Below are 16,356 nucleotides of genomic sequence, written 5' to 3'. Positions count from 1 at the left end.
TGCAGATTACACACGAAGCGAAAGCCTGACTAATGAAATTGTTCGAGTATTGAGGAAAATCTTTTGTGCCAGTTAATGCCCTTCTCACTGAAATACCCAAATGTTATGATTTGCAAATCAATGACACATGTAAAAAGGCATAAAAGGCATTTATTTTCTCAAAATTGATTCCTTTTGAATTCTTTTTGATATCATTTCTAACACTACCACAGCTTCGGAAAAAAAGCGCTTTGAAGAAGCGGCACAAGAAACTCTCCCTTTTCTCTACTTTCATCACAGTACAATATTGTTCTTGTCATTGTTATTGATAAAAAATAATCATTATCTTGTCCCAGGCTGTCCAATCACTTAGATATTCAGCTGTGGAGTAGTAAACTAGTATGATTTACGACAGAACCATTTTTAACAAATATATTATAGTATATACTTTCCCTTAAAGCATCTAAGTATCTCATTCATAATTAATAATTATTATTTCATCCTACTTGAATTAGTTACAAGCTTATTTCTAGTGTTATAAAAATTAAAATCACTATTACATAATATTATTAAGAGAAAAATTAATTGTTTATTATTGAATCTATTGGGTATTTATCTAACTTTATGATTTTTCTATGAAATTATTACTTTTCGAATCAATCGACAACGTATTAAACACCGCAGACTATCCCTCGGTGTCAGAGAGAAAACTGTTCGGCGAGCTCTGTTTTTGTTGGACGTAAAGAAGTCGAGCGGGCCGGATGATATTTCTCAAATCGTGTTTAGAACGTCTGCCTCTGAGTTGACGCCGGTGCTAATGCGTTTATTCCGGCACTCATAAATTCAAATTTCAAATTCAAATATTTTTATTCAAAATAGGATGTGACATCACTTATTGAAAGACAAAAAACTATCACCCATTCCAAAATGAATGCCTCAACGGGCTTTTTTTTTCATCAAAAATATGTTTTTCAATTAGAGTAACATTTACAAAGTAACAAAGTAACATTGTACACTTAAACTTATTATTTAATAGCCTGAGGGCGATCGCTCCATTCCCAATCTGTGGTATCATTAAGAAAGTCATTAATGTTATAGTTACCTTTACCACACAAACGTTTTTTAACAATTCTTTTGAATGACGTAATATTTTTGTTTTGAACATTTTCTGGGATCCTGTTGTAGAAGCATATAACATCGCCCCACGAAAGACTTGCTAACTCGACTTAGCCGAGTAGTAGGCATTATAAGCTTATGTCTGTTCCTGATGTTAACATTATGATTATGACAGTTTCTCGCAAATACACTTATGTGCCTATGAACATACATTACAAGCAACAGTCAAGATGTTAATTTCTTTGAATTTTGCTCTCAATGATTCCTTAGGGCATACGTTATATATAGCGCGAATAGCCCTCTTCTGCAGCACAAATATTGTATTAATATCGGCACCGCTGCCCCACAGCAATATACCATAGGACATAATACTATGGAAGTAACTAAAGTATACAAGTCGTATCGTCGTCGTCGCGCCGTATCTATGTTAGTTAATTGTCTAATCTTTTTAACCGCGTATGCTACAGAACTAAGTCTATTCGCCAATCCTTCAATATGGGGGCCCCATTGTAATTTGGAATCCAGAGTAATGCCAAGAAATTTAGCAGATTTTAACACCTCTTCGTTTAACAAAACACTTGCATCAACATTTTTGACATTTGGTACGGTAAATTTAATATATTTCGTTTTTTTGCTATTTAACAATAGGTTATTAGTGCTAAACCAGTACACGATGTCAGATAGAATATCGTTCGTGACTTCGTCATACATAGCTTGGTTTATTTTCACTTTGAAATTTTTTATTTATTTATTTATTTATTATATACAGACACTTTATCACATAATATTACATTATATTTGGTCCCTACACTAGGCGTAGCCTGTCCTGTAGGCAACCAATTTACATCCTAAGGTTAACAATATGAACCGAAAGGTCAAAAAGTGCACTCTGTATATGTGTGTGTGTACACGTGTGTGTCTCTGGGTGTGTGTGTGTGTGTGAGGGTGGGTGTGAGTGAGTGTGAGTATCTGATTAATCATGTTACAAAGTATTAACATTATATGAATGCTAAGCTATCACTTTAAGAATAGCTTACATGTCTGCATAAGTGAGTGTGTGTAACCATCTATGTATTTTAAATTTGACCTGATGGACCGAGCAATTTTTAATAGAACATTTTAAATTTACCTTGTTGTATATATATGTATGTAAGAATGGGCTAAATCTACTTGCAAATGTTGTATTTATTATTGGTGTTGGAATCTTGTACGAACGGCTATCTAGTAGGTTTTTATAATTAGGCAAATTCAAGACCTCCTTATGCATGCTTGTCATAACACGCAAGATAAATATACCTCGGACAGAAAGAAGTTCTAAGTCTTTATATAGTTTATGTGTTGGGTATCTAATAGGTTTTTTAAAAATCACTTTAAGGACAGCTCTCTGTGCTCTTTCTAAGAGTATCATGTGTGAAGTAGCCGCCCCTCCCCATACGGTGATACAATAAGATAATACAGATTGACCGATTGCAAAATAAATGGTTTTTAGCAGATTTAAACATGCCGAAGCGCGTAAGTTCTTAAAAATATAGATCAGCTTGCGGACTCTTTTCGCTGTTGTATTAAGATGTTGCTTAAAGTCTAAGTTTTCGTCCATGACGACTCCTAAGTATTTTATATGAGTAGTTCTACTTATACTATTGCAAGAGCAAGGGCCAGATAGAGCAACAGGACATGTGTGGACTTTAATATCAAAAATGTGGGAAGGGGATGAAGTTTTCATTTTATGGAAACAGATGTACTGTGTTTTAGTGAGATTTAAAGTGAGAAGATTATTTTGTAGCCAAGTTGCAATATTCCTCATTCCTTGTTCCGCTGTGTGTAGTGCAGTATCCCAGTTTTTCCCGTAAAATAAAAGAGCTGTATCATCGGCATAACAGATGACGTCAGAGCTGGATACTTTAGTTTTAATGTCATTTATATACAAAAGGAATAACGTGGGGCCTAATATACTTCCTTGGGGGACGCCAGAATCTATTGTACTTGGATTGCTTTTCTTATGATGCACTATAACACACTGAGTTCGGCACATTAAATAGCTTTTGAACCAGTTCAGGCAATTACCTCGAATACCTAGGAGCTCAAGTTTTCGTAAAAGTATAGGAATACAGACTGTATCAAAAGCCTTCGCGAGGTCTAAAAATACACCGATACATGCTTGCTGCTAATCTAGTTTGGAAGAAATAATTTTTGTTACTAAGTCTACAGCGTTTTCCATTAATTTTTTAGTGCGAAACCCGAATTGTCTGTCAGATATTATTTTATGTGCGTCAAGAAAACTTGTCAATCGCTTGTGTACTAGTTTTTCCAAAATTTTTGAGAATGATCCTAATAAAGAAATCGGTCTATAGTTCGTAGGATTCAATTTGTTACCCGACTTATGAATAGGAACAATTGCAGCCATTTTCCAGGCAGTAGGAAAAATGCCTTGAGATAAACTTAGATTACATATGCTCGTCAGGGGGGGAGTAATATATTTTTTGCTAATATTCAAAAGGCGGTTTGATATTCCATCCAGTCCAGGAGCACTGTCAAGATTAGAGTTACTTATCAAGGATTCAATTTCTCGTTCATCAGTGGGTCCTAAGAAAAATGATTGCGTTGGAGTATTTTCGAGTATTATCTTACTAGCGAGTGAAACTTCTGTTTCATTGCATGCTGTGAGTATCTTGTTTGCAAGAGTTTTACCTATGCCTGCAAAATATTCATTGGAATAATCCAGAGATTCCGTTACAGTATCTTTAATATTGGTGAGTTCTAGTGGTACTTGATTTATTTTCTTGGTGTGGGAAATTGTTATTATACTCTTCCAGAGCTTTTTAGGGTCGTGTTTGTTTTTTTCCAATTCAAATGACTCATGTTTGTGTTTTAGTTTTCGCAAAAGAACATAGTAAAAATTTCGGCAACGTGTGTAAATGAGTCTGACCGTGTTATTGTTGGGATTATTACGTAAGTGTTAATGTAAGCGATCTTTGTGCCTAGCACACCTAATTAGACCAGGCGTCATCCAAGGCTTGAAAGTAATTCTGGATCGACTTATTCGTTTCTCTTCTAAATGTTTGCTTATAATGTTTGTTAGAATAGTATCAAAAACAGATACTGCTTTGTTTATATCAATGCTATTATAGACTTCTGTCCAGTCAGCCTGTCTTAATTCTTCTACAATGCGCTCTAGATTATAATTCTTTGTGAGTCTGCAAGTTTTATGTTGTTTGGTATCTTTAGTTACTATTCCGGCAATTACAATATCATGATCTGTAATATCTGATTTGTAAATAACTGACTCCGAGTGGTACTTAGAAGTTACGTGAATGTGATCTAGGCACGAATTAATTCGTGTAGATTTATTTACGATAGGCTGAAGGTTTAGCTCTGCTAACAAACACAGATATTTCGCGCAAGTAGCCATTTGACTATCATCATTAGAGCAAATATTAATATTAATATCCCCAGCAACAATTACGCAACGAGCATCTTTAATATCTTGGATTACTGTAGCTAGAGAATCTAGAAAAGGCGATGTATTTATAAATGACGGCGATCGATATAGGGCTAGTACGACAAGTTGATTTTTTAAAGTAATTTTTAAGCAATTTGCATCTTCAAAAACGGGCTCATCAACTTGCGGTGACCAACGTTCATTTACATAAGCAACTACGCCTCCTGCTCTATTTATGTATTTATTAGTTCTAAGAAAATTGTATCCCTCTATTTGGGGTATCGTAGAGTCCTCATGTATCCAGCATTCGGTCAATACTATAACGTCAAAGAGCATACTAAATCTAGACAGGGTCACCAAAAAGCTATCGAAATTACGTTGGATACTTCTGATATTAAAGGTCAGAATTTTAATATCAAATTTAGTGTTTACAAGAGTTCTACAACAGTCAGGACTATGTGCAATATGGCAAAAGTCATCGGGCGTATCGAGTTCTCTAAGAATTTCCGAATTAGCCATTGTCATGGTTATCAATCATAAGATTTTGAAAAATATCCATACTGAACGTTTGCCAAGATAGTCCAGATGTAGTATAATATATAATATGTAATTTACTTAAATTTACTAGTTCGGTTAAGTATTTATGAGAGATATAACAGGTGAAGTGAATATTTAAATGTGATAAAACAGTTGGTGTTTGGAAGGTAGCGTGAGTGTTTTGTGTTGTGTTATATGTTGTGGGTGTGTTTCGTGTATAGTTTGTATTGAAAAAGTAATTAACAAAATAAAAAGCCAAAAATAAACTATGCAAATCAAAAGTACATAAAGAGATCACGAAGAACTTATTCAGTGATGTCAGGGAAATACACTGCTTACTGTGTAGTTTGTTGCTGTTGGTCTGGAAGCAAATTCTGAGAACCGAGAACGCGATCAATATCTTCGAATTTTTTAATATTAATGACTTCGGAGCCTTTGCCATTACCTTCAATCTTCTTAACCAAAATAGAGCCTCCTTTTGTCCAACAATATTTAAATCCAGCATCCTTAAAGCGTTTTCTGCATTCACGAAATAAGATTCGGTTGGCTTTTGTCAATCGCTCATTCACATATATATTTTTGGGTGAACCAGTAACACCAACATCCTCGGTCGATAATCGTCTTGACTTAGCTGATTTATAGAATTGGTCACGGGTTTCACGGCGTAGAAATCGCACCACCAAAGGCCTGGGTGGTTTGCTGGAGGTGGGAACTCGGGGCCCTGCTCGAACGACATGATCGAGATCGATATCCGTCAGCTTAGATCCTACTAATGCAGCCATAGTCAGAAGCAAATGATGCGGGTTTTCATAGGGCGATTCAGGTATCCCACAAATTTCTAGTTCGTTTGCCATCATTGTTTGGTATAAGGAATTTATTTGCCCTTGGAGTACTTCATTTTGCATACACAAGTCCTCAACCTTAGTTGCTTTTTCTTCTGCTATCTTAAGACGTTTCTCATTTTTAACAATAGTGCTAGCCAATTCTTCGACTTTATTTTCACACCGTCTCAGTGCCAATATAGCCACATCAAACTCATTTTTCATTGCACCAATATCAGCCCTAAGCAGACGGATTTCATCTGTCAACATCGTTAAGGGTGACAGTGGTTCTTGCAATTGGTTCACTGAAGTGGGGTTAGTCACTTTAGGTTTCCTAATCGTAACGTTTTCATCTCTTTGAGCTGGTGTCGCACTATTATCTGCGCCCTTTTTAGACACAGACGAGCAATCTGGGCATACCCAGGTATTTTTCAAATCGGTGTGTATACTTGTGATATTTACACAAGTAAGATGAAATCGTTTTACACATTTTGATTCAGAGCAACTTATGTATCTCTTATCACTAATAGTATTTGTACAAGCAGCACAACGAATATTTTGTTTCGAATTCATATTATAAAAGAACCTTTACCAATAGATCCGCTACAATTGCGACAGTCGCTATCGTTCGAAAATCACAGTTTCGTGGTACACAGGTCAGCGACAAGGCGACGGCGAACTCGCGACGCGACGAATAAACTTGTAGGTAGGTATATAACAAATGTTTATAATGGTTTCGACACTTAGTTTTCAAATTATATTGATTATTGTTGCACTATTTGAACACTTTCTGTAATTCTGTTTATGCCCCTGGTTTACTAACTTTCTTTAGATTAAGGTAATAAAAGTTTTTGACTAGAACGGTAACCCTTTACACTATTTATGAATTAAATAACTTGGAGTGAGCAAGTAATGGTGTGCGCTTGTTGACGTTTCCGAATGAATGAAATCAGTAAAACCTTAGGTTATTTTCTCTATAAGATTAGGAAGATCATTTATATAGATAAGGAAGAGGAACGGTCTGAGAATAGACCCTTGTGGTACCCCCATACTGAGAGGAGTCCCAGGAGATCTCCTGCCATTCACGTTGACCTTCTGAATTCTTTTGCTTAGATATGAAATCAGAAGATCGAGCGCAGTTCCCTTTACTACCATGGCGTAGTCCCTGACTCATGGAAGTCAGCACTTGACCATCCGACCAAAAAAAAGGAGACAGTTCTGATCCGGCAAGTTAAAGGGCTTTTCTTTTTATCTCCCTGCTCTCCAAAATCATGGAGAGCATAATTAACCGCCAGCTCTTACTATACCTAGAAGGTCACCAGTTGGTCAACGACCGACAGTATGGCTTTCGCCAAGGTCGGTCGGCAGGCGATCTTCTGGTATACCTAACACATAGGCGGCTATTGAAAGCAAGGGGAAAGGCCTGGCAGTTATCCTGGATATAACGAAGGCTTTTGATGCCGTGTATGGCGCAAGGCGCTTCTCGCAAAACTTCCATCATTTGGGTTTCCCGAGATCTTATGCAAGTGGACATCCAGCTTCCTCACTGGACGCAGCATACAGGTCGTTGTCGTCGGTTATTGCTCGACCCTGAAGCCCATGAACACTGGAGTGCCCCAAGGCTGTGTGCTATCTCCCACACTGTTTCAGCATATGTAGTTATGTATGTTTAAGTAAGTATATTGTATTAAATATATTGTTGTCTTGCAACCCATAACACAGGCTATATGCCTAATTTGGGGCAAGATAATTTGTGTAAAAATTGTGTCAATATTAATATTATACTAAAAATTATCAGCATATCAATGATATATTGGATACTCCAACATACATTGCTATGCAGAAGATATCACTGGTGATGCCGTATACACGGGCCATGTTTGCGCGTCTACCACTAATAAACCCCATTTGTCGTATCACCGCTCTTCGACAGCAGTTCCCTTAAAGTCTCGCCTAATATCGGAATTCTAGGTCTCGATCGCTAATTATGTGGAGGGCACAGCCAAATTGGCTTCGAAGATGCTAGGCGTCATAAATAGAGCCGGGCCACATTCTAGCGCTCTACAAAGCGCAGGTCCGGCCACATATGGATTATTGCTGTCATCTCTGGTCTGGCGAACCTCAGTATCAGCTAGATCCATTTGACCGCGAGCTACGCAGAGCAACTCGAATTGTCGGAGAGCCAGTGCTCTGTGAACGGCTGGATCACTTGGTGTTGCGTAGAGACGTAGCTTCATTTTGTGTCTTATATCTATATAAGAACCGATTTTGAAAATTCTGTTACCCATTTTTTGTGAGTGTTATACGCTTTATTATATTAACACAAAAAATTAAAAATTTTTTTCATGATAGTCGGATTTAAAAGGTAAGTCGGAGAAAAAACGGCCGAACACTATAATTTTTATAGCAAAACAACCTTTGCCAAGTCAGCTTGTTAATATATGTATATCAATAATCTTACAATTAATGCACAACATTTTAGGAATTACAGCATGCGCTGTAAAAAATGAGTAACATCCGTATTAGCTAAATACAAAAAAAAAAACAGCTGATCAACCTAGCTATCCAACGCGGTAATGCTACCAGTATTCTTGGTATACTTCCACGCAATGATAGTTTTAATTTAATGTAGTCATAGTATTATAAATATAGTTATAAGATTTTTTTTTATTAAATAATTATATAATGTTTAGAAAAATAAATAAAAATAAAACAGATATCTGTGTAAATTATGTGGATGAACGGTTTTACGATAAATGCGGTTTTCATGATTAAGGTCTTCTCAGGATTAAATTCATTATATAAATCTTTCGTGGTCATATCAAAGATGAGATCTTCATAGAAGACTCGATTGGTATCTGACAGTTTTCGACGATTATCCGAGAGAGACCCGCATTTTTTTTAAATGAAAATTAGGGACGAGTCGAGCAGGAAGTTCAATTGATACGCCCTGCCCATTAAAATGCAGTGCCGCACAGGATTCTTGAAAGACACAAAAATTCTGAGCGGCTCTACAAGTGCGCTCGTCACCTTGAGACATAAGTTGTTAAGTCTCATTTCCCCAGTCATTTCATTAGCTACGGCGCCCTTCAGAGCGATACAATATAACGCTTACACATTACTGCCTCATGGTAGAAATAGGCACCGTTGTGTATGGGTACCCATAATCAAGCCGGCATCCTGTGCAAATGAGCCTCCAGTGGGAGCTCTGGGTATGCCTGGTGTACGGCATTGCCAAATTGTTATTGCTTAACAAAATTCTGTTTTAGTGATTAAGAATCGAAGTTTCATCTAGAAATCTATTAATAAACTATACATAATTATAACCTAAGCTATTGTTCAAGTGCAAGTATTATGCAGTTAACGATATGATCTATGTGTTCGTTCAGCCACAGTAAGTCGGCGCCGCGACCGGCGCAATTCACTCTCTTTGCGTAATAACGAAAGTGCTTGCGTAACTCATATCGGAGTTTATATTTCTGTACCTAGGTAATTCTAGACTAGGCCACTCTCATATTACATCCTTTCGATTTCATCTATAAAATAATGTAGGCTTGATTTTAACGAACTTTTTGGTTTCCGTTCCGGGAAACTATTATTGCGCGCGGCATGTGTTAGATCGACGTGATTTTGAGGCGCTTGATGCGTCCTGTTATTTTACATCTAATATATAAAATTCTCGTGTCATGGTGTTAAACTTTGATTTCCTCCGAAACGGCTTGACCGATTCTCATGAAATTTTGAGTGCATACTGGGTAGGTCTGAGAATCGGACAACATTTATTTTTCATCCCCCGAAATGTCAAGGGTGGTCCACACGATTTTTTTTTTAATTTTTTTGCCTTTTTTTTTTAATTTGTTTAATTATGAGTCAGCATTAGAAAATACATACAACTTCAAATTTTCACCCATCTGCGATCAACAGTTACTTTTGTATCGCGATTTTAATATCGGCAATACAACGTTTGCTGGGTCAGCTAGTATTGTATAATATATTGCTTATAATTAGGATGATTATAGTAAACGTATCTGAAAACTATTGAAATAAGACTATGCAAAATAAACCATCTTATAAACACAATAAGGGTCAGAATTTCGTGAGGGGAAAGTGTGCCATTACGCACTTTTGGATTTGGTGTATCTGAAAAATCTAGTGCCGTAGGGCACTGCCGATTTTGGAAGACTACTAAATTTAACCGGCCTTACAAATTCTAAAACAAAATAGGCAAAATGTTTACAAATAGACAAATTTATTATATTCGGTGTAGTCAGACGTTTAACGTTTCCCGCGTTTTTTTGCACGGCTGCTTGACATTCGGAAAATTTAAGAAAATTTTCATAGTATTGACAGTGTTGTCAGCGATAAAGTCAACATTCTGCATATTTTTGATTTATACTCAGGTATAAGTTTATTTGTAAGGCCGTACTTGTTTGAAAGAATACAGGACTATGGAAATTTCGTTCAAAATGTTATAGATAATATTTTTTTATAAAATTTTTGAATATCTTGTTTTAAGATGTTTATTTCACGTCTATAAGTTTTTGTCAGAAGTTTTTGAAGTAATACTTCTTTAGGCGCGTTATGAAAATATGATGAGAGTGAAATTTTAAGATGCGCGCGCATCACTGTAACACAAAAGTAACAGGGTTTAGTTGGTTCGTAAAATTTACTGACGTTTGCGTCATTCGTTTTTTTTTTTTGGTTACTTCGTCCATTATTACGACAGGCAAAGGGTTCAAGCCTATATACAAGGCTGTATGCAGCCGTATTCATTATTGAATAAGTAATTGTCAAAGCTATTTATTATTATTTTAACAAAATTGTTCTTTCTAACGTAGAATAGCACGAGGATAAAATCATTTTAATGATTTGTGATTCGTTAGGCCAAGGAAATATAATTTCTTATGTGCATTTTTCTAGCCGACTATCTCCTTCTAAATATATTCTAACAAGCATGCATCATCCATGGAAGGTCAATCGTAAAGGTCAGCGGACCGCACAGCGTTCGTAGTGAATTTAAAGTGTGTGACAGACAACAATAAAGCTATTTACATGCTCGCCAGCACCGGACCCCGCGAGGATATCCTTCCACACTCAATTTAAATATTTTATAGTAGTCGTTTGATATTTATCGCCACGTGTCACATTAAGTCAATTCGTGAATAAACTATAAATAAATAATAGTTAAAAAAACTAAAAAGCACGCTTTATAAAAAAAGAGCGAATCGATGGTTCCAATAATGTTATAAACTTAATTTTAATTTTTAATCGTTGGGCTTACGAAATTTATTAGATTTTAAACTTCCCGTAAGCATATCTTTTTTTACTGGCACTACAAGCTTTTGAAAAATTTAATTTAAATATTAAATAAATTCTTATCTATTTTCATACCATCCAAACATTCCTATTTGAGTTCTTTTGTACTTGGAACCAACCTTGAGTGTACTAAAGGTTTAACAGTGTGCTCAAGAAAAGACAGTGCTTCAGCGCGTTCATTTTTCCAAAAATTTATATTTAATTCATCAAGGAAATCATGGCTTCTGAAATTACTTCAGCCGAACAACTTTTCTTTCATACCGGTGATAGGTACGAATTCAAAAAGCTTTGTCCAACAAGAAGAATGTTGAACAGACTTTGGTGTGAAATATATATTGAAACGTAGCTGCGATTAAATCATAGATAATAATAGTTAATATTATACAGTTGACACGTTTGTTAATGTGGCATTTAGCTTTGAATAAGCATTTTAAATAATTTATGCAGCTTTGTATAAATAATAATCAGTTATATTAATAACATAGCAGTTACAAAACAAGATTTAGCTACAAAATAGCGTGTGTACAAAGTACACATGTCAGAAATGAAACCTGCATTGTACATGAACCTCCAAACTGTATATGACGTCCTGGTACATGATGACAACTTTCAACCGCTATGAAAGACATTACTATCACCGCATACAATATTTATGTTCTCCTGGTGTCTATTCAGATTCAAATATTTTTTTTCAAAGTAGGATATAGGTAAAACCTCGTATTGAAAGTCAAAAGCTAGTAACCCATTCCAAAAGGCATCAGACCTGAGAAGAACGGGCGCAACAAACACAATTGGCTTCTTTTTTAAAATATGGTTACAATAAAAAAATATTGAATTAGGCGTTACTTTGCGGAAATCCATAATTATACAAATGATTTAAGTTTTCTTTAGTGTTAATTCCGCCAATATATGTTTTTAAAACAATTCGACACGTGTTTCGCCTCTTGTGCCAGATTTTGGCGAGACAACACGTCGTGAGGATGCCTCGTATAGAGGCGAAAAATTAACACTAAAGAAAACTTAATCTCCGGTGATTGGTTTTTTATTTACTTCAAGGAATGGGTTAGATACAGCCATACAGCCAAAGAGAAAATACGAAAATTACAGAGAAGGTATACCAAGCAGCATCTTGGCAAAATATATTAATAAGTTGCATTCTTATGTTGACATTAAATTGAAAGTACGACAGTACATTTTTAGGCCATACAGTATAAAAATTTTAAAGACTCAATAAAATATGTACAAATATTTGATTACATTATGTATAATGGCTGTATAAATGACAGATATAAGTAGAGGAGTCGAAAAATAGGTATTTTTCGTTAATTTTGCAGTGATTAGTGACTATGTGTGCTCTGTAGAGACGTAGATTCCAAAATCAATGAATTATCGCCATAAAATAAAGTTAATTTATTGAAATAAGTATTGGTTAAATTCAGCTGTAAGTTATAACTACACGCATTTTGCTCCATTGATAAGTAATTCAAAACAACGTAATATTTACGGAGTCGTAACAAAGGTCATTAAGAAAGCAAGCTCGTTGTTGCAAGAGGCAATATAATTTTTGTCACTACTGTTGATTTCAACAGTTTTTTAATATTTCAATATAGTGAGTTTACAAGAGCTGAACCTTGGCCGTTTTCACACAATATCGCCAGTAGACGTCCAGTTGCGGAAAATAGTCCGTAAATACGCAATAGTACCAGTATGGAAACTAAAAGTTGTTAATAAAATACTTACCTACAAGTGCCTACACTCCATTGACGCAATAGGGTTGTCATGTTATATTTCTAACCGACTTTAAAAAAGGAGTAAGTTCGCAATTTGACTGTATTTTTGGACCGAAGTTCATTATAGAGCGTTGCGGAGCGAAAAAAAGTAAAAACCTAAGATTTTTATGTATAGTCTATTTATGTATTTTGCTACTCAATACATTTTTGATAATGTTCATAAGCACATTGAGGAATTTTCTAGAAACTGTGACATTCATAATGTTAACAAGAGAAACAAACATAAACTTGTTATGCCTACTACTCGGTTGGGTCGAGTTAGTAAGTATTTTGTTGGGCGATGTATATGCTTCTACAATATGATCCCAGAAAATGTACAAAACAAATGTGTTATGAAATTTAAAAGAACTGTTAAAAAACGTTTGTGTGGGAAAGGTTATTATAGCATAAACGATTTTCTTAATGACACCACGGACTGGGAATAAAGCGAACACCCTCAGGCTCCTTAATTATAAATGTTTATTGTACGATATCACATTGTAATCCATATTTTATATTAAAAAAAAAGCCCACTGAGTTTCTTTCGCCCATTCTTCTCAGGTCTGAGGCAGTCTCTTTTGAATGGGTGGTAGTTTTTGACGTTCAATAAGTGATTTTAAATCCTATTTTGAATAAAAATATTTGAATTTTGAATTTTATAATGGCTATACAATGTCTTTCAACACCCACGAAAACCACGACAAAAACATGTAGGTAATAATTTTTTGTCCAAAACAAATATATATAATAAAATCATCGAAAACCTTTAAACCACGCTCATAAAAAAAACAGCGATAGACTAGAGCTTGGGAAAGAACATAAGTTACATTTTATTCCGGGAAATTCCGGGAATGGTTCCCGCGGGATTTGTGAAAAACTCAGATTCACTTCGATGAGCTATAACTATACCAATAGTAGGTTTAGTTTGTTATAGCGATCTTCCTCGAAATAAGATTCATTTAATATGTTGGGAACGGGAGCGAACACAGGAATCGAAACTGGAATAGGACATGAGATAATCTTTAATTCCGAACTTGCTTATTATTTTTAAAAAAACCCTTTATCTACGCGGGCGAAGTCGCGGGCATCAGCTAGTCTAATATATAAAATTCTCGTGTTATGGTGTTAAACTTTGAACTCCTCCGAAACGGCTTGACCGATTCTCATGAAATTTTGAGTGCATATTGGGTAGATCTGAGAATCGGACAACATCTATTTTTCATCCCCCTAAATGTTAAGGATGGTCGAGTTTTTTTTTATTTTTTTTTACATTAAGAAATACATACAACTTCAAATTTTCACCCATCAACAGTTACTTTTGTATCGCGATTTTCATATCGGCAATACAACGTTTGCTGGATCAGCTAGTTATATTATAAAAATGAATCACACTGAAGCGTGGCCGTGTTAAGTTAGTCCTATTAAGAAGCATAAACAATATTCGCGTGTGGAATTATTAGGTAAGAAACATTGGATAAAGAGTTTTTAGTTACTTATATGTTATATCACATATTATAAAGGTACGACGTAATAGGCAACGCATATATTATTATTATTGATTTTCTGATCTGAAGGCAAAGAAAGAATCGTCAATTAGAAAGTTAAGTTTAGAAGATTCTCACCAATGTCACTTACGGCCGTTTTCAATAACCTATCTCTAGTTACGGATATATTGCTATCAGCGTTTAGTGACAAGATCTTAACTATCCATAGTTATGTCCAATATAGTTATATTATTAGTTATAGTCCAATGCTATCTGTAAGCGTAAAATGATAGCTTTGTCTACCTCTAGTAAGTTAAACGAAGGATAGATAGGTTATTTAAAACGGCCGTTAAATATTATGTAATTTTTTCTTAGATCATTTATACGTCTAGATAAACTAACAGCTATTAAAATGACGAAAAAAATTGAATTTAAAATTCTATTTTAACAATGCACGCACACAAACGAATGTCACAGAAATTGCGAGTGTAAGACGTAGCTTGTCACGCACACTAAAGTATTAAACCTGGCCTGTTTTACTGGTTCTCTAACAGCAAGAGACTCTATCTAGACGTATAAATTATCTAAGGTAAGATGTAACACACAATACGGTTTTTCTATTTCATGAAAAAGGAGTTGTAAGTGAAAGTGAAACGTCAAAAATATTCTTATTCAAGTTGATTTTCTGAAATCACTATTGAATCGGCAAGACAATGTACTCTCACTCTTTAAAATACTAATATTAAATTGGTGACAAATACAAAAATGTTACTCGGTTTCTTTCTCAGAGCATTAACAAAATTTAAGTTAATTTGATGTATATAGTATATGAAATTGTTATTTTTATGACAATAAGAGACGAGAAAGTAATTGACATTGTTGTATGTTATATTTTGAATTTTTTTTTTTTATTGTATTTGTAAGCCAGTGAGTTTAAAGAAATGACTAACTTAACATGCATCCAACATTTATATTGAGGTCAAAGTTAAAAAAATAGAAAAACATCTAATCGTAGAAAATTTAAACTTCTAGATAGAGTTTCTTGCTGCTAGACATCCGATAAAAACAGGTCAGGTTTTAAAGTGTGTTGAATTGCTTAAAATAGAGGTTAAATCTAAACTAAATTTTTTAAGTTTTCACAGTTATCATAGTCTATTCTAGAAGTATATATTATTAATTTACGAAGACAGTAATCATTTGTTTTTAATCCCAAGTAATAAATAGCAACAAGGTGACAGAAAAGAACCATAAAGATAACTTAATATAATACTTACGTAAGGAGTTTTGTCCAAAAATAGAGCAAATTGGTAATACTAATAGTAAATGCCACATTTTCACTTATAATCTCGTACGAATAATACCCGCAACAGTATGCGTACGCTAGAGTCGCGACCGTCTGAGAGAAAACGTAGTGTTTAAATTCTCTTTGTATGGGAGTTCCGTAGCGCACGGCTATCTGTCATCTACTGACTTCCCGCGCTTATTGCTGTCATATTTTATATTATTGCACGGATTGCAGAATGGCCACGGCATATTGTAAATAGCGGCGGATGCAATAGCTATGCAAACATATATTTTTTTGTAAATACATATTTTTGGCGCGCTTTTCGAAACAACTTTTACGGGCTTGTAATGCCAGATTTTCAACAGCCTGTCCTTCGATAGCGGCCAGCAATAAAAGCTATTTTTGTTTTTAAAACCAGTTTTTTTTATTAAATTCTCAAATAATCTGAAATCATTGCGTAATACTAATTTATGTTTCGAGTCTTAGATCATATAAACGACTAAATAGATTATGACAGCCGTGAAAACGTCGAAAAAAATATACTAAAGTCTATTAGTCAAATCGCGCATGTAACAGACTAAACTAATATTCCTGGCTTGTTTTTATCGGT

General features: G+C 34.9%; 1 protein-coding gene across 1 annotated transcript in view; it reads right to left on the bottom strand.

The window, feature by feature from the left end:
- LOC126975777 (protein takeout-like) overlaps positions 1–15,919 on the bottom strand; it is a 51,132-nt gene extending 35,213 nt beyond the window's left edge. Inside the window, exon 1 of the mRNA XM_050823815.1 lies at positions 15,736–15,919. Within this exon, the coding sequence (XP_050679772.1) occupies positions 15,736–15,793 (58 nt within the window). The 5' untranslated portion in view covers positions 15,794–15,919. The remainder of the gene's footprint in view (positions 1–15,735) is intronic.
- Between the last annotated feature and the right edge of the window lie 437 nt (positions 15,920–16,356).

The sequence above is a fragment of the Leptidea sinapis genome, chromosome 37, assembly GCF_905404315.1.
Source record: "Leptidea sinapis chromosome 37, ilLepSina1.1, whole genome shotgun sequence".
Taxonomy (NCBI): Eukaryota; Metazoa; Arthropoda; class Insecta; order Lepidoptera; family Pieridae; genus Leptidea; species Leptidea sinapis.
Note: the sequence above shows the minus strand (reverse complement) of the source record. Positions and strands in the feature narration are given on the sequence as shown.